General features: G+C 33.8%; 1 protein-coding gene across 10 annotated transcripts; it reads left to right on the top strand.

Annotated features, from left to right (window-relative positions):
• Positions 1 to 12,650: 12,650 nt before the first annotated feature.
• LOC148194398 (uncharacterized) lies at positions 12,651 to 15,643 on the top strand. Of its 10 annotated transcripts, none has more exons than XR_015781365.1 (7): positions 12,662 to 13,164; positions 13,258 to 13,556; positions 13,665 to 13,761; positions 14,261 to 14,406; positions 14,801 to 15,095; positions 15,181 to 15,301; positions 15,399 to 15,643. XR_015781365.1 is itself a non-coding variant. In XM_088095771.1 (6 exons), exons 2-5 carry the CDS (start codon positions 13,537 to 13,539, stop codon positions 15,235 to 15,237), a joined length of 243 nt encoding a protein of 80 aa, XP_087951897.1. In that variant the 5' UTR covers positions 12,651 to 13,164; positions 13,258 to 13,536; the 3' UTR covers positions 15,238 to 15,257; positions 15,399 to 15,643. The 10 variants fall into 10 exon arrangements, 2 of the variants coding, with proteins under 2 accessions (XP_087951897.1, XP_087951896.1); XR_015781367.1 differs by having other exon boundaries at positions 15,181 to 15,257; XM_088095771.1 differs by lacking the exon at positions 14,801 to 15,095 and having other exon boundaries at positions 12,651 to 13,164; positions 14,338 to 14,406; positions 15,181 to 15,257.
• Positions 15,644 to 16,744: the final 1,101 nt, after the last annotated feature.

Consider the following 16,744-nt stretch of genomic DNA (forward strand, 5'->3'; position numbering starts at 1 on the left):
TGGTTAGTAGAAATAATGTATTAACTGATATGAAAGAGAGTAATAGGTTATTGGGTGGAAAAAATCAGGTGAATTGTATTTTGATTTGGAAGAAGGAACGATGTTGAAAGTACTTGCTCTAGTTGATGCCTTCACTTTGGTTGGTTAGATGAGAAGAAGAATTTTTGAAGTGTGAAAATCGAGACACAAAAACAGAAGGCTATGAGATGATCTTGCTAACACATTATTTGTTTACGTGCCAGAGATTCAAGAATGTATCACTTTTAAATTTTCGATGAAACCAACCCTAAGAGGATGACACATTTTCACTTTCTTAGCCATTAATGCTAGATCCCTGCTAATATGTTATACTTCCATGGCCTTTTCTCTCTGATTCTTCCTGCTTCATATTTTCATGTGCAGTGCACCTAATCTTTTGACAGCTTAGTTTGGCTTTCCTCATTGCTTGTAACCTGCATCTTATTTCACAGCCAACTTCCATGTACCCAGATATACTTATTCAATAAAGATGGCATCCTTCTCTCGTACACCAAAGTAAATTTGTTTTTCTTCTTTTAATATGGAATTACTCATATGCATTTGTATTTTTAACTTTTTGTTACCTTCAAGTAATGATTTAAGGTTCATAAATCCATATTTGTCATTTTTTCCTCCTCCAAATACAACATGCATGTATTTAAATTTGATACGCTATTAATAATATCTGTATAAAATAAGGTAATGAATAAAAATTATTTTAAAATTGATCTTATATCATCTCTAACTCCATATATGTTTGTGTGATACAATTTTCATCAAATCAGACATATACATGTAGAATGGAACTCACTCTCTCTACCAAAAAGAGTAGAATACAATGGAATTTCTACTGAGTCTATCCCTATGACTATAGCAACCTTTCAAAATGTGGTCATTGGATCCTCGTTAGACATTATTTTATTTTTGTTCACAAGTTTGTTTCATGTTGCTACCCACAAAAAAAAAACATTTACATTAGTAAGGATGTTACATACTACATATGTACCAATATTGGTGAAGATACATTAAAGTGTTTGATTCCATCTTCACAAGATGTTTAGATCAGACGATAAATGTTTGCAATGCTTTTGATACAATACCAATTTGATGATAGTACAAAAACTTGAACATCACAATAATATACCTTTTCCACCATAACCTTTACAAGAAGGGAGAAGGATGACCATATAACATGATAGTACTTCAAAGCACATTGTGGGCTATCTACTTTCAATTGAGCATCTACTTTGGTTAATAGTAAGGTCACCAAAAAATTAATTAAGAATGTATTTTAATTAAATTGAAATCAAAAGTAATAACCAATTGAACAATAATCTATGGTTAACCGATGATGAATCTATTTTGGAAAAGTAGTGAAATTAGTTTATTTTCATTATAATTGTTTCAAAGTTTTTTATCTGTTATTTCATTGAATTCACATATACATCAATATTCAATATTAATTTCATTAGGATAGATTTTTACTTTTATCTTTTAGCATTGTGTTATGTTTTACTAACCTTTCATAGACTTTCATAAGAATCAAGTATTGAAAAATAATTTCATATTTGTTGAGAAATGACTCGACTAATTTTACTTTATCAAGTTTATTAACAATTAATTTGACAATACTTAAGTTGTCTTGTTAAATAGTAATAATTTGATAGCGAAACAAACATGTATATAAAAAATTGTAACATAACAAATAGAAAATAACTTTCCCAAAGTCTAACAATATTTTTTAGGGACCGCAATATGTTGACAACGTGAATTTGACAACGTTTTTTCAACCACACATGTCAGCCTTCTATTCTTTTAATTCGAATAAAATTATTTAAAAGAAAACAAATTACAAAAAGGGTTCAGGCTTTTAGATTTGATTATTCCGAAAGTACCCTCCTATGTTAAGCAGTGTCTCCATTGTAGGGTTTTCGTTTTGACTGCTCCTTCTCTCTCCATTTTCTGCAAATTTGTGTGGACGGTCATCTATCTCCTTGTCCGGTCTGTTCAAAGTGTCTCGTTGTCTCTCCATTTTAGCGTTTTTTGTTAACCTACGTTGAACAATCTCCATCGTTGGTCTGTCGAAAGTGTGTTTTTCGGTGTGGGTTGTGTTAAAGATGTCACCTTTCTGTGTAATGGATTCGTCTGTTAACATTGGTTCTTCGAACAAGGTAAGACCTTTTATGCGATCCCGTATTCATATTTTGGGTTTGGTTATTGTTTTTCACATTTCTTTGTTTATTTGTAATTGGTTTGCTTGTTTAACGATCAAAGGACACTTAGAATCTTCAAGTCTATTGCACAACAAACCAAAAAAACGTTGCATATTTTGAGTTTGTCATGTTAAATCATATCATAATAAATTTCAAAACAAGTACACTTCGAGAAATGATGGACAAGAACAAAATAATTTTCTAAATAAATTATAAAAAAATACTATGCTTTTGTCAATTCGAGCATGCCATTTAACACCACTACCTAGTGAGTCAATAACAAAAAACTCAAAGGTGTAAACTTTTAACGCATAACACCACCAATGATCATCACTTAGAAATGGGAGAAAAACCTAAAAGTGGCCAAATAAATGAAAAATGTAAACAATTTATAAACCAAATAACAAAGCAAGATGGTACGTACAAATGACAACTTGCTCACCAAATCAGTAGACAAGATGTCTTGCAGTTCAATCAGATCAGCAGGAAAATACGGTTCGTAATCCTTAAGTTGCCACACATGTTAATTGGCTGGACGTCTCTTATACTAGTGGCGCATATGGTTCTGCATTCAATAAACAATAACAAATTAAAAAACCATACTACAAAAACAAGTAAGACAACAAAACAATGTGTGTAACAAGAATATTTTTTTTACCCCAAACACAGGACTGAATACAATCCTCTTTACTACTCTAGACAACCTTTTCTCAAAATACATGAAAATTGATGATGCAAAAAATACCACCTACAAAGAAAACAACAAAATTTAGCACTGACAAAAACAAGCTTCTAGATTGGACAACATCATTATTGATTAATATCATGTAAGTGCATAATTACCAAGTTTTCTACATATTGCATTGGCCCTAAAGACTCACATTCATGTGTGCTCAATGGTTGATCACATATTTCAGCGACAAAGCTGTAAAAACAACAATAAGAAATCACATACCAACATCATTGTTCATTAAAAATAAAACATTATTATATTACTTCAATTCAATCCCTTTTGCGGATACTGAGTTGTACAATTTATCCAAATCAACCGTCGTTCTAGGATCACCAACATAAGTATGCAAAGGTCGTACAAACATCGGTTCAACATTAACATCTCCTTCATCATCATCACCAATGTCAATGACAGCTGGTGGATGCTCATGGGGTACACCTAAAGGTTCTTCATCTGCTTCACTTCCAGGTTCATAATCCCCTTCAACTACAGGTTCTTCATGTACTTGACCTACACCTCCTTCATCTGCTTCACCTACAGGTTGTTCATGTACTTCACCTACACCTCCTTCATCCGCTTCACCTGCAGGTTTTGCATCTTTTCCACATGCAAGTTCTTCAGATTTTCCACCTGCAAGTTCTTCAGATTTTCCACCTGCAGGTTCTTCATAGCCTGCAGGTTCCTCATCTACTTGACCTAAAGGTTCTTCATAGACTGCATGTTTTGCACCTTCATCATTCCACTGAACATCACCAACAGCTTCAACACCTGAACGATCTTCTTCAACCTTTCTACACTTTCGAAGGTGACGAAGTTCCTTCCGAACACCTTTAATTTTTTCTCTGAGACTTCTTATCTTAAGGTTGTTTCTTCTTATTTTTTCCTCAGCTTCTGATTCCCAACTTTGTTCACCTTCGTTCTCATGTCGGTCTGCTGCAGGCCTGCAACATTCAGGCCTTACTCCATCATCCATATGGAAAGCACCACGTATGAGGGGTTGCTGACGATCATGGTCACTAAGGTACCAATCAAATTGTACCTATATCAATGAAAAACAAAAACCTTACTCAAATAACAACATCAATAACACAACAATAAACAGCCAAACATGTTAATAAACTTACATCACTTGTCTTAAACAAAACATCTATTTTTTTCGTCCTTAAATGAAAGGAACGAAATTGCGACACATGCGGGAATATCTTATAAGAACGATGATGATGCAAAGAAAGGCGTTCAAAAGTCCAAAGCTACAATGTCACAAATACAACTTGTCAAATAAATTTTGACAATCACTTAAATGAATACAACAAAAATAAATAATACATCATCATAGTACCTGTAACATAGCAGCATTGCCACTAATACTCAAGGAGTCAACAATCGCTCCAGACAGTATTTTCTTACTACATCTGTTTAGACTACTTACAAGATATTTATGTACAGCACTACCCCAATCATAATGAGACAACCTATCTAAATCATCTAACACTAAACAAGGCATTTTAGAAACAACCCTTGACTTCCTAGGAAAATAAAATACCACCAAACAAACTAATATATACAAACGACAAATCACATCTACCTCAATAGCATCATTAAATACGACCCCATCAAACATATTCATCAGGTCTTTCAAAGTCGTTGTTTTTGGATTGAACATCTCACCTACTTTACCAACTACTGATTCATCGTACGACACCTCCAAACCGCCTACTCCTAAACCTAAAGTCATCAAAACATCAACTGTAGTGAATAGTAGTAGATGTTGGCTAACTCTAAATGATTCATGGTGCTCCACCCATCTACAAGCCATCTCCTTCAACAATTTTAAACTGACCTCTAGAGGTTTAACAATGTATAAACACCACCTAAATGGATTTTTTCTAATGCGCGTTTGATGTCTGGTTCGTAGTAACCAATTCATATGGACAATGTATGATGTATCCATTCATGTTCGCATGCGCCACTGTAAAACAATACAAATTTCAAATATTACAATCAGTGTTCCAAAACAACAACCACAACACAAATAAAGAAACTCTACTTACATTGGTATTACATGCTTCCATTTCGGTTTCCAATCAAGTCAAGACTTAAATAAAAAAATTACCTAGAATAACAAATAACCAAGGGCAAAACCAATTATTTTAATTTTAATCTCCAAAAAAAGTCAAATTTTATTAATAAATTACTATACCCTCTTCTTACACCTTCCAAAATTTAAACCCACAGTTCCCTAAAATTTCACCAAATAAACAATATACAAAATTAACCTATAAATTAAGAAATGCATCAAGTATTCAATGTAACGGTGTGTGAAAAACCAACCTCTTTCGTGCCGGTGTGTGCAAAAAACCAACCTCCACCTCACCAATGTGTGCGAAAGACCAAAACGTTGCCTGAAATATCGCGTAGTAAACCACCAACGAACCTCCAAATTGGGAGAAATGAGATAACTCACCCAATGCGCCACACACATTAAATTTTTACTTAATTCTTGTTGTTTACTTTCAATAACAACTTAAAATAGTATATGAATTTTTACTTATTTAAGTCGTGAATATTTTTCAACTTTTGTCATCTTAACTCTAATGCAAAATAGATTTATTAAGTTTGTGATTTAAGTCTATTTAAAAGAAAATAGACTTAAAAAAAATATGTGGTGACCGTTTGATAAATAAAATTAAATTTTGTTATTTCCTAACATATTTAAATAAATAAAGTTTTGTATCGGTTAATTTTTTAACTTTACATAGTTGCTTTTCTAACATACTTAAAAAAATTGTTATTTTTACATCTTTTATTTTTCTAAGAGACATAAATAAATATTTTTACATTAACTTTTTTTAATCAAATTAAAAAAGTGTTTTAACCTGCCTTCACATTTTCACTTTTAATCCTTCAAACTTTTTTTATTTTCAATCTTTAAACCTTAACTAGCGACAGTTGAAACAACGTTTGTCCAATGATAACAATATTCTTCTAGTAATATATATGAACTAATTTCTTTTATACACGAAGGAGGTGTGTATTTTGTTTAAAATAATAGATTTTTTTTAAGAAAGTGAAATGGTGGGTGAGTGGAGTAGACACATAGAAGTTAGAATAATAAGAAAAAAAAAACAAACTATTTAGATTATGCATATTAAACAAAAGGTATTTTAAATTGGAGTTAAATTTATGAGAAACAAAATATGATAAACAAATAGAGTTTGACAAGATAAAATAAGAAATGAGCAATGATCAACGATAAAATAAAAACTATTTTAGATTATAGTTAAATTAACGAAAAACAATAACAATTTCATATTTTCACCTCTTCATCTCGAAAGTTTTTTTTTCATTCTCAATAATATATATATAATTACTTTAGAAAATGGATGTGTAGTTTTATATAGGTTTAATCATTCATGAAGTACTTATTTTCGCGTGGAATCTCAATTTAGTCCCGTTGTTTATGGAAATCTCAATTGGGTCCCAAATTTATGAAAATTGCAACAATTGGATCCTTTCCGTTAAATTGTCTCCAACGGCGTTAGTGTGTGTTTGACGTGGCACACTGTAGTCAGTTTCTTAACTGACGTGGCACGAGTTTTTTAATTGACGTGGATTAATGTGTGCACACCGTCACCTTCCTCACGGCATATCCGTGCCCATTAAGCACACTCACCGGAACCCTATTGTTCCTGACATTTGTAGACGGGGTTCCAGACGACGGAGTAGACGCAATAGGCGTGCTCCTTGAAGGTGCGGACGCTGGTGGGGCAGTCGAGGGTCGAGAGCTTGACGGTGTCATCCCAGGAGGAGGAGAGGAAAGAGTCGCGACGGATGGGGTTGTAGTCGGCGGAGTGGACCTCACGGGTGTGTTCCAGGAAGGAGCGAATCGGGTTGGAAGTGGGGGGTAGGGCCAGGTCGTAGAGCTTCACGGAGCCGTCGGCCACGGCGGCGATGACGATGGAGTCGTGTGATTTCGACCAGGCTACGTCGTAGACACCATCGGCGGTGTCGTAGGAGGCAAGCTTCGCGATAGGGAGGGAGGGGTCTAGGGAGAGGATGAGGACGTGGAGGCGACCGTTGCCGAGGATACCAAAGTTCTGGGCGGTGGCAACGGCGAGGCGGTTCTCATTGAAGGGGCTGAACTTGACGGAGTAGCCGTTGAAGGGGGTTTTGAAAACCGGCGAGGCAAGCAGTTCCTGAGGCAGTTACTGATAGTTCTATTGTTTTGGGAAATCTTGTTGCACCCCCAATGAATGGTGACATTTATACATATATCAGCACTGAAAATGCCATGCTTCAGGGACCTCGGTACAATAACTGTTTTCATTTTATTGGGCAAAGTATTTAATGTTACTTGTTTGGCTTCATTCATCTAAAGGACTTTGAACAGGCGAATTACTAAAGGTGTGGAGTATCTGGTTCAAGCATCATCTACAGAAGCTGAAGCTATCAGTGCAGCATTAGCTGCTGCCAAGGCACGGTAGGAGAATGGAGAGGCTGAAGTGTCTGATAGAGACCGTGGAGCAGAGGCTACCCCAAGTGGGAAACAAGCATCTTCCTTGATCAAGCCTGATTCTGCAGGTTCAAATAACATTGATCAGTTCAGTCTGCCTGGGGAAGAAAACAAAATTGGATTAATGTGTGGAGGGGTCTGTGTTTAAATGGAGCAAGACGTGAGAGAAGTACTAGGAATATGTTTGGCTTTCGGAGAGAAAAAGAAATTTAATTAGAAAGAAGGAGAGTTAGAGAGAGGTGCAGGGCCGTAAGTGTATTAGAATGCTAAAATTCTTTGTTGAAAAGAGAAATAGGAAATGATTATTTAGTATTGGGTGGGCCTCATGTGTAAGATAAAGTAATTTAGGTTTTAGAAGGGTAGGGTACTAGGTTGCAGTAGAAAAAGGTTGGAATAATAATATCCACGAGCTGCCCTACTTCAGTCAGCCATGTCAGTTAAGAAACTGACTATTGCGTGCCATGTCAAACACACACTAACGTCGTTGGAGACAATTAAACGGGAAGGATCCAATTGTTGCAATTTTCATAAATTTGGAACCCAATTGAGATTTTCATAAACAACGGGACTAAATTGAGATTCCACGCGAAAATAGAGACTTCGTGAATGATTAAACCTTTTATATACTATTAATGATTGATAGTATAATGAGATTATTTTACTTTGGTTTAGGAAGGAATGAAGAGAGACAAAACTATGTACACTAATAATGCTAATTCTTACCATTATCTAAGCATCATTTTAGAAGCAAAATCAACTCTTTTTTTGCTTATTACTTGCTTAAATCCTCTCTTTTATTTAGTTTTAGTATTTATCTATATTTTAGGCTATGTTACGTAAATATTACTCTAATCCCTTGTTTTCTTTGATCTATTTTGATGTTAGGAAGATCCTCCATTACATTGAAGAGCCTCGGTGATCCAGGAAGTCATTGATTTAACAGTCATTTTCGCTTAAGCGAGAATAATTTAGCTTAAGCGAGAATGACTATCTTCTCCAAGAAGAATTCTCGCTCAAGCGAGAATAATTTAGCTTAAGCGAGAATTCGGGCAGTATATATACTCACGAGGCAGAAAGAAAACGGGTCTTTGGTTCTTTGGAGGCGCGATTTCACGTCTGGAGCTCATGGAGGGCGCGAGGAGCTTGTGGGAACATCTTCTCCTCTTCCTTTGGATCTCCTTCTTCTTCCATCTTCCATGTTTGTAAGCTTTAGGGTTCTCCATGGAAATGGAGAACCAGACTCATCTTGTTAGGGTTAGATGTAGCCTATGAACTCTTGTGTAATGAATGATTGTTTCATATTTATAAATGCCTTTTCTATCTATTACTAGTATTCTTGTTTTCGATCTTAAAGCTTGCATGTAATGGGGACGTTCATGACTTGATTTTGGGGTTTCATTGAGCCAGGGATGGGATATGAAATCTTGAACTGAAACAAGAGTCCTTGTGGGTCATTGAGCCAAGGATGGGATATGATTCACATGTTGTCTTAGATCCTAGTTCTTAATGCGGGTTTTCTTGTTAGATTGTCCAAGGGATTGGAGTTTGATAAGGAAAACCTAGGCTCTTTCACCTAAGGGATTAGGGCTAGAGTGTTTTAGTGGATTGACTTTAGTAAATTGATGGAGAGGAGATGAAATTGGTTATACACAAGAGTGCATTGGTGAAAACTAACCTTAACAATGTCATTTCATACCATTTCTAATCTTTTCCATTTCCAAGTGCCTTCAATACCAAAGTCCAACCTTGTAATTACTTGTGAATTTATCTTTTTGCACATATTCTTAAATGATGAGTTGCTCTTGAGTCTAGATGAGTTGTTAATCGCACAATTTTCTAGTATTACGAGTCTCTTGGAAAAACGATATCTGATCTTACCATGGTTTATTACTTGAACGATTTGGTGCACTTGCTAAAGAGATTTACAAGTTTTTGGCACTTTTGTTTGGAATAGCTTTCTGGCATGTGTTTGGATTTTATCTCCTATATAACATAATCTTAGTGAATATGATTGGAATTACAAAATATACGTCATAATAATTTTGGCTAGATTTTTCCTGCCAACCATTCATCTTACTCAAAATAAATGTAGTATTGCTTGGCCATTAATTCTATGTCACGACAAACATAAATATTTCCTTATCTTATCCATTACTTCATAAATATAAAAATAATTCCTACATAATATTGATGGTTATTAACTAGATAGTAGGTAGATGTTTATACATAAAAGGAAAAAATAATGTATATTATGATTGTTTGTATATAATGTTTATAATTAAGTTATAAAAGTCATATATCAATCATGATTTCTAATTAATATAATGCTAAAATTTGTGAACTTATCATACATAATTATTAAACAAAAATATCTATTTTTTCATCACTTAAAAATTAATTAGTTTAAATTTATAATTATCTAAAATTTATTTTTTTTCTCTCTCTCACTCTATATATATATATATATATATATATATATATATATATATATATATATATATATATATATATATACACGAGCATTGTGTAACATTCACCATTGATCGTGACTATGGATGGATCAATAACATTCACCATGACATTGGAACCCATGTCATTCATCACCTTTCTCCTCAAATACCACAATCTCTCTTAACAGAAGCAGCAAGTGTCCGTCTGCTACACTTATTTTGATGAATTAAAGGAATGGTAATTTTATAGTAATTATTATCTCAGTTATAAATCACATATTTTTTGCTTATTTCATAGTCTATGAAGCATTGTGTAACTATTGTGGCTTTTTGTTACATGTTTACTGGCTTTATTGCAGACTTGCACATATTTTTTGTGTTATTTCATAGTGTATGAGGCATTGTGTAAATATTGTGGTTTTTATTACTTGTTTGTTGGCTTTATTACAGGCTTGTATTAGCATATGCTTCCAAAAACAATTAGTGGAGTTCAAAAGCACGGTTGGAAGTACCTACCAAAAAGGAAAAGCATCAGAAACCTGAACAAACTCAACAAGAAACTAAAGCAAGATGATGTTTTGTAGTGAATTTGTTTAAGTCATCAGCATTAATTCATATGTTTTCAATTGGTCTAGTTGTATTTTATCATGCTAGATTTTTTAGTCAATCTTGCAATTCGAGAATGTAGAGAAGGACAACATGAATTTGCAATTTTCGTGAATGCGATCGAAGTGGGGAAAGGGAAAAACCGGAATCACCAATCCATAAGCGAAAGACAGGAAACTCACCAGAAAGAACAACATTGTCGTATCCTAGTGACCCACTTCGTTTCACACAATCCAATAGGTTGGTAAGTTGTTAAGGATAGTCTTTATTTTGGCTTATGTTGAATAGTTTTGAATATTCTTATACTTCACTAGCTAAATGAGATATTCTGTTTCACACATCTGTATGTGTTTACTTAATATTTGTTAGGATATTTATCCTATTTTATCATCATTATAGTGTGTCAAGGGTTATCCTATTTATCATGATTATATTGTGTCTAGGATTACCCTATTTATCATGATTATATTGTGTCTAGGGTTACCCTATTTATCATGATTATATTAGGGTTACCCTATTTATCATGTTTGTGTATCAATTTATTCTTATAAATAGAAGATTGTGAGAGGGATCAATCAAGCCCTCTAGAATTATTTTACAGTTTCAATCTTAAGTATATTACTACATTTCATCTGCTTTTATGAAAGAAATGTTGAGTAAGAGCCAAATAGTAATATTTTATGGGGATTCATCATGATTTATATTTGCTTAATATGATGGAAGCTAATTACTGCGTAGTTATGTAATAAGAATTACTATATAATGAGATAATGCGCTTTTTAACTAGGAAATGGAAGTAAAGTTCAAAAAATAAGTTTTCTGCCATGTGGGCTAGCTGTTATGACCTAGGTATTCCATTAATAAAGATTCTAGATTTTTTTCTCTGCCATAATGTTATATTATGAATACAACACAATATGCCTGAAATCATTGTAATTCTACAGTTGACGTAGTTGAGATTGGTGAAAGAGAGAGGAAAATATGTGAGGTTTTAAAGGTCAAACCCTTGGGTGCATTAGACATGATTGATGAAGGAGAACTTGATTGGAAAATAGTTGCAATCTCATTAGATGATCCAAAGGCATCATTGGTGAATGATGTTAATGACATTGAGAAGAATTTCACTGTAATATCTCTATCACCTAACTGTTTGATAACTTCTTTCGTAAGTTTGCTCTTGTTTATTTTGTAGTTTATGATTATATCGAGCAGCTAGGTGATTTATTAATTGTTTGATCCGAACTACTTTGTTAGGGCAGTCAACTTATTTACCATTCTTGCTTTCTCTTGAGCTTTATAGAGTTATAGTATAGTCTTCTTCAACTTGTTTCTTCAATGTTTGTGATGACTTGGAATTGAAAGTGACTTAAAATCAATCTTTCTTCTTAGTGTTTAACAGGAGTGGAGCTACCTTATGAGTGACCTTACAACTATTGATCGTGACTATGGATGGATCAATAACATTCACCATGACATTGGAACCCATGTCATTCATCACCTTTCTCCTCAAATACCACAATCTCTCTTAAGAGAAGCAGCAAGTGTCCGTCTGCTACACTTATTTTGATGAATTAAAGGAATGGTAATTTTATAGTAATTATTATCTCAGTTATAAATCACATATTTTTTGCTTATTTCATAGTCTATGAAGCATTGTGTAACTATTGTGGCTTTTTGTTACATGTTTACTGGCTTTATTGCAAACTTGCACATATTTTTTGTGTTATTTCATAGTGTATGAGGCATTGTGTAAATATTGTGGTTTTTATTACTTGTTTGTTGGCTTTATTACAGGCTTGTATTAGCATATGCTTCCAAAAACAATTAGTGGAGTTCACAAGCACGGTTGGAAGTTGATGGACAAATTTATGATCACCAAAATATGATGTCACAAACTTGTTGAACAATCGGCAAGTATGACCAAATCGTTTCAAGTAACACTACAAAAAAAATGGTATTTAAGGGAGGTTATTTTGCGGAGGTTATAAAAACCCTCCGCAAATTAATATGATTTAATTTGGTTCTATTGAATTGTCAAAGGCCTAATGATAGCGGAGGTTTTAAGTTCTTTTTAAAGAGGTTCATAACTAACCAAATTATAATACATTTTTCTTTTTTATTTTTTTTTCGTTTTTCAGTCTTTTCCTTCCAAAATTTTATCTTACTTTATTTTTTCTCCAAATTCCTAAACCTAAACTTAACTTCATCAAACACTTCCTTTTTCTCATGTTCATCTACACTCTTTGAGCCGTCTTCCCGTCACAGCCATTCTCGACCAGGAAAAGCGTAATGACGAACCGCTGTAAAGTGCTGAGAAGGTGATCTTGTAGAGGAGCTTGATGTCGCCTGTCATGAAGGTGGTGAGGAGTTCGGGGTCGACGTTGGACTAGACGAGGGAGTCGTAGACTTGGGAGACGCATATACAGTCAAAGGGGTTTTCAGTTCTATGTTTTCCATTTTTGATTCAAAACTCAAATCTTAAAACTCTTCCCCAAACCTCTCTTTTAGGTTTAGGTTTCATGTTTCAGAGGCTTTACCTTTCACTAGTATCCTCAAATTCGTGAAATCATAAAACCCTAATCGAAGATGAGACAGTTCTCAAACGCCTCTGCACTTATCGCGGCCACAAGGGTATCGTTTGGTGTTGCAACGCCTTTCCATATTGATTTCACTTCCAATTCAACTTTTCAAAAATGTCTCTCACACTGATTGTTAATGGTGCAGGATATTCTGGTTAACTCATAACAGGGAGTGGGGATTATTGTTGCCCTGTACGTGTTTGATGAAATTCCTAGGTTAAGTGCAATACATTTTTGTTGCCCACCATCGTTCTTCTAATAAGAAAGGCGTTTTTATAGTGTAATTAGTGCTTTGTATGCAAATTTTGAACAATACTACACCGTATTTTGGAAGTAGTGGTTGATGGGTCAGTAAGGGATGTATGGATCCCTCTTAAAAGAGTGCATTCTGGAGAATTAAGACTTCGAATATCAATTAGAGTGGATGACCAAGAAGGACCGAAGGTGTGCTTATTCACTTTGAAATTAGTGATTCTTTCAACCATTTAGTCATTTTACACACAACTTTTTTTCACTACTTGGATATTCATGCTAACAATTTTCAATGTACAGGGTTCGGGTTTTGGCTCAAGCAATGGTTGGATTGAACTTGTCCTGGGAAGGGATTGTTATTGTCTATCTCAAAGGCATAAGTGATCCATATGTGAGGGTACACTACGAAAACTTTAAGAAACAGACAAAGTTTGGAATACTTTATCGTTGGTTTGTTTTTCATGAAATTGAATGTCAATGTAAGAGAATTTGGTTTCTAACTTAGTCCAATGACATCATGTGTTTCATATAGCCTATCTCAACTTCCTTTAGAATTTCTCAATTTCAAACTTTATATATTTTACTACATGTTCTGAAGAGAAATCTCTTACATTTTTGTTCATATGTTATACCCTTGTCTTTATTATGATTTTCATTTTATGTTGCTATTCTAACACATTCTGTGAATTGGGGTTTACTAATTCCTTGTATCACAGCTCTTAAATTCTCTAAAACTATACACTTATAGATCTACAATCAAATACTTAAATTCCTTCCTGCATATGGTTGTAATTGACAATTTCTCTTGCATCCATACCACTCTATTCCTTTCACATATCTATTGCCAAGCCTCTTTGTTTTGTAGTTGATATACTTCTTTATTTTGAAATTTGCAGGAGGTTAGTTTTATGGTATTGGAGAAACTTGTTGTTGTAGGAATTAGGGATCGACTTGTTGTTTTTCTTACTCACAGGTTACTCCAGCTGCCTATATTGAACTTTTGTGCACTTTACTTAGTGCTGGAGTCCAGGCTAATGCAAAAGTAAGATTTATTTTTATGTTTAAAGTTGTAACAATGTTGAGTTTTTGCATCTTCTGTTGTATGAGTGGGAAAATAAGGCATATGAGTAAGGAAGAGTGTTTATTCATTGTAAAATGAGTTAAAAATAAAACAATGAAAATATCATCAAGATATAAAAGGTATGCATAGGAAATATTATTTATTTTTTCATAGAGGTTCCTCAAGTGGATCCCTTAATAGAGGTTAGTGTTAAAACATCTCTCATGTTCCAGTTTACATTCTCTTGTTTATTTATTTTTTTTTATCTTGATCATGGTATTAATTTTTAAACTTATCCACATAGGTATGCTTATCAGTCAAAATATGTTAAACTTTTTTCCGTTTCTTATGAATTTTGTGTATCATTTGTTTGCAGAGATACGGTCCAATTATATCCACCATTCCTCAGCAGCTATCCAGATTTTAGTTTAAAATGATCACTAATTGAACGTAAATTTGAAGCTCACATGCTGATAAATTACTACTGTCTTTTTTATTTTCGTACCCAGGACTGCCATTATCATTGTTGCGTAGAGAGAACTGAGTTTTGAAGTGAGATTCTGATTAGAATAGTTATTTAGTGACATGCTTTGTCTGTATTTATTCTTTGCACTATGGGTAGATCTCAATTATCAACCATCAACCAAAAAGATGCAATCAAGTATTCAACTGTAGGTTTATGCCTAATACCCCAGTAGAAATCAAGGTGATAAAGAAGTGCCTTCTGTTCATGTCTGTTGCTTCTGCCCTCCTCAGGTTGCTAGTATTGATGTGGAAAGGGGCATTGGTTTTCGTTGCAAGTTTTTCTGGTGAAAGGCATTGAATGGCAAAAAGTATGCATTTGAAATTCAAATATAATCCTCGTGGTCAAATATTGGTAGTTCATTTTCTTCTTTATAGTTTCCTTCACCTATTAAAGTCCAAGGGTCTGTTGTGATTTATTTTATTTTAATATTTTTCTTTTATCATTTCAGGAAGTTGTTGATACAAATGAGTTGGAGTTTTCTTTGAGTACAAGAGGATTATCTCATGCTAGGGGGTTTATGATGCTTCTTTTAGGATATAATTATATTTAGTCTATTATGTATTTTTGACAATGTTAGATTTTTTGGTCAATCTTGTAACTTTATTTAAACATTATGTATTTTTTTATATTTACATTGTAATTATTAATGAATGTATGTTATTTTAAATCATCAATAAAATTAATTTTGAATTATTTTTCAGTATTTTACAATTTTATATATTTTATTGATTTTTTTATTATTTCAGCAAGCTAGTGAATTGAATAGCATATAAAAAATATAGGTATTTTTTGTAATTAAATAGTTGAAAATAAAGGAGGTTAAAAACCCCCACAAAATAATAGTCAGTAATAGAGGAGGCTTTTACCCTCCGCAGAAAAACCTCCGCAAATTGAACTCGATACCAGGGGTCGCAAAAAACCCCCGCAGATAGTTTGTGGCGACTCAAACTGCGGCGGTTTGAAAAACCCCCGGAATTTATTTTGCGGAGGGTGAAAACCCCCGCAAATCGAAAAAAAAACCTCCTCTAAATAACATTTTTTTTGTAGTGTAATAAACTCGGTAAGACCAAGTATCGTTCTCCCAAAGGACTCACGGCCTAGTTTAGTTGTGTGGTTCGTTGATTAGCTAAGACTTAAGAACGAAATATTTGGATGTTTAATATGCAAGACACAAAATAAACATGTATGCATGAGTTTTGATCAATGGCAAAAGCAAAAGACAAGCACTTTCAATGAAATATATATATATATATGAATATGTTGTTGGGGGTCAATTTCATCTTATCCACTCTCATATATTTTAGGAATTCAACATTCAATTCATCATTGTTAATGCCACTCTCTAAATTACCTTTCAAGAAGGCTTCTCCCTAATTACGAGTTCATACGATTCCTAGCATTCCTAATAATTAGTTTATTTAGCACAGGAGCTTAAGGCAACCAATATACTTATTGGGAGAAATTCCCCGGATCTAGACTTCCCCGTACGTTCCCGTATCGACAAAATCAATAATCATGCATTGAATGAGTTAAACAAAGCAAGCATTAAGCAAAGAGGAAAAACCCTAACTAATGATGAAAGAAAGCATAAATCTTAGATTAAGATGCAAGCACAAATTCCATATATGAGAGCTTTAAAAGATTACATTGATTCCTCAACAAACATACAAGGTTTAGTTCACCATATTCATGGTGAACCTAGATGAACAATAATGAAAGAATGAAAGAGATAGAAAAACCCGAGAAAGAGAAGAGGAGAGCTGTCACCATCTCCCAATCTACCCCAAGAGGTGG

The sequence above is a fragment of the Vigna umbellata genome, chromosome 8, assembly GCF_029865625.1.
Source record: "Vigna umbellata cultivar VRB3 chromosome 8, Vumbellata_1.0, whole genome shotgun sequence".
Taxonomy (NCBI): domain Eukaryota; kingdom Viridiplantae; phylum Streptophyta; class Magnoliopsida; order Fabales; family Fabaceae; genus Vigna; species Vigna umbellata.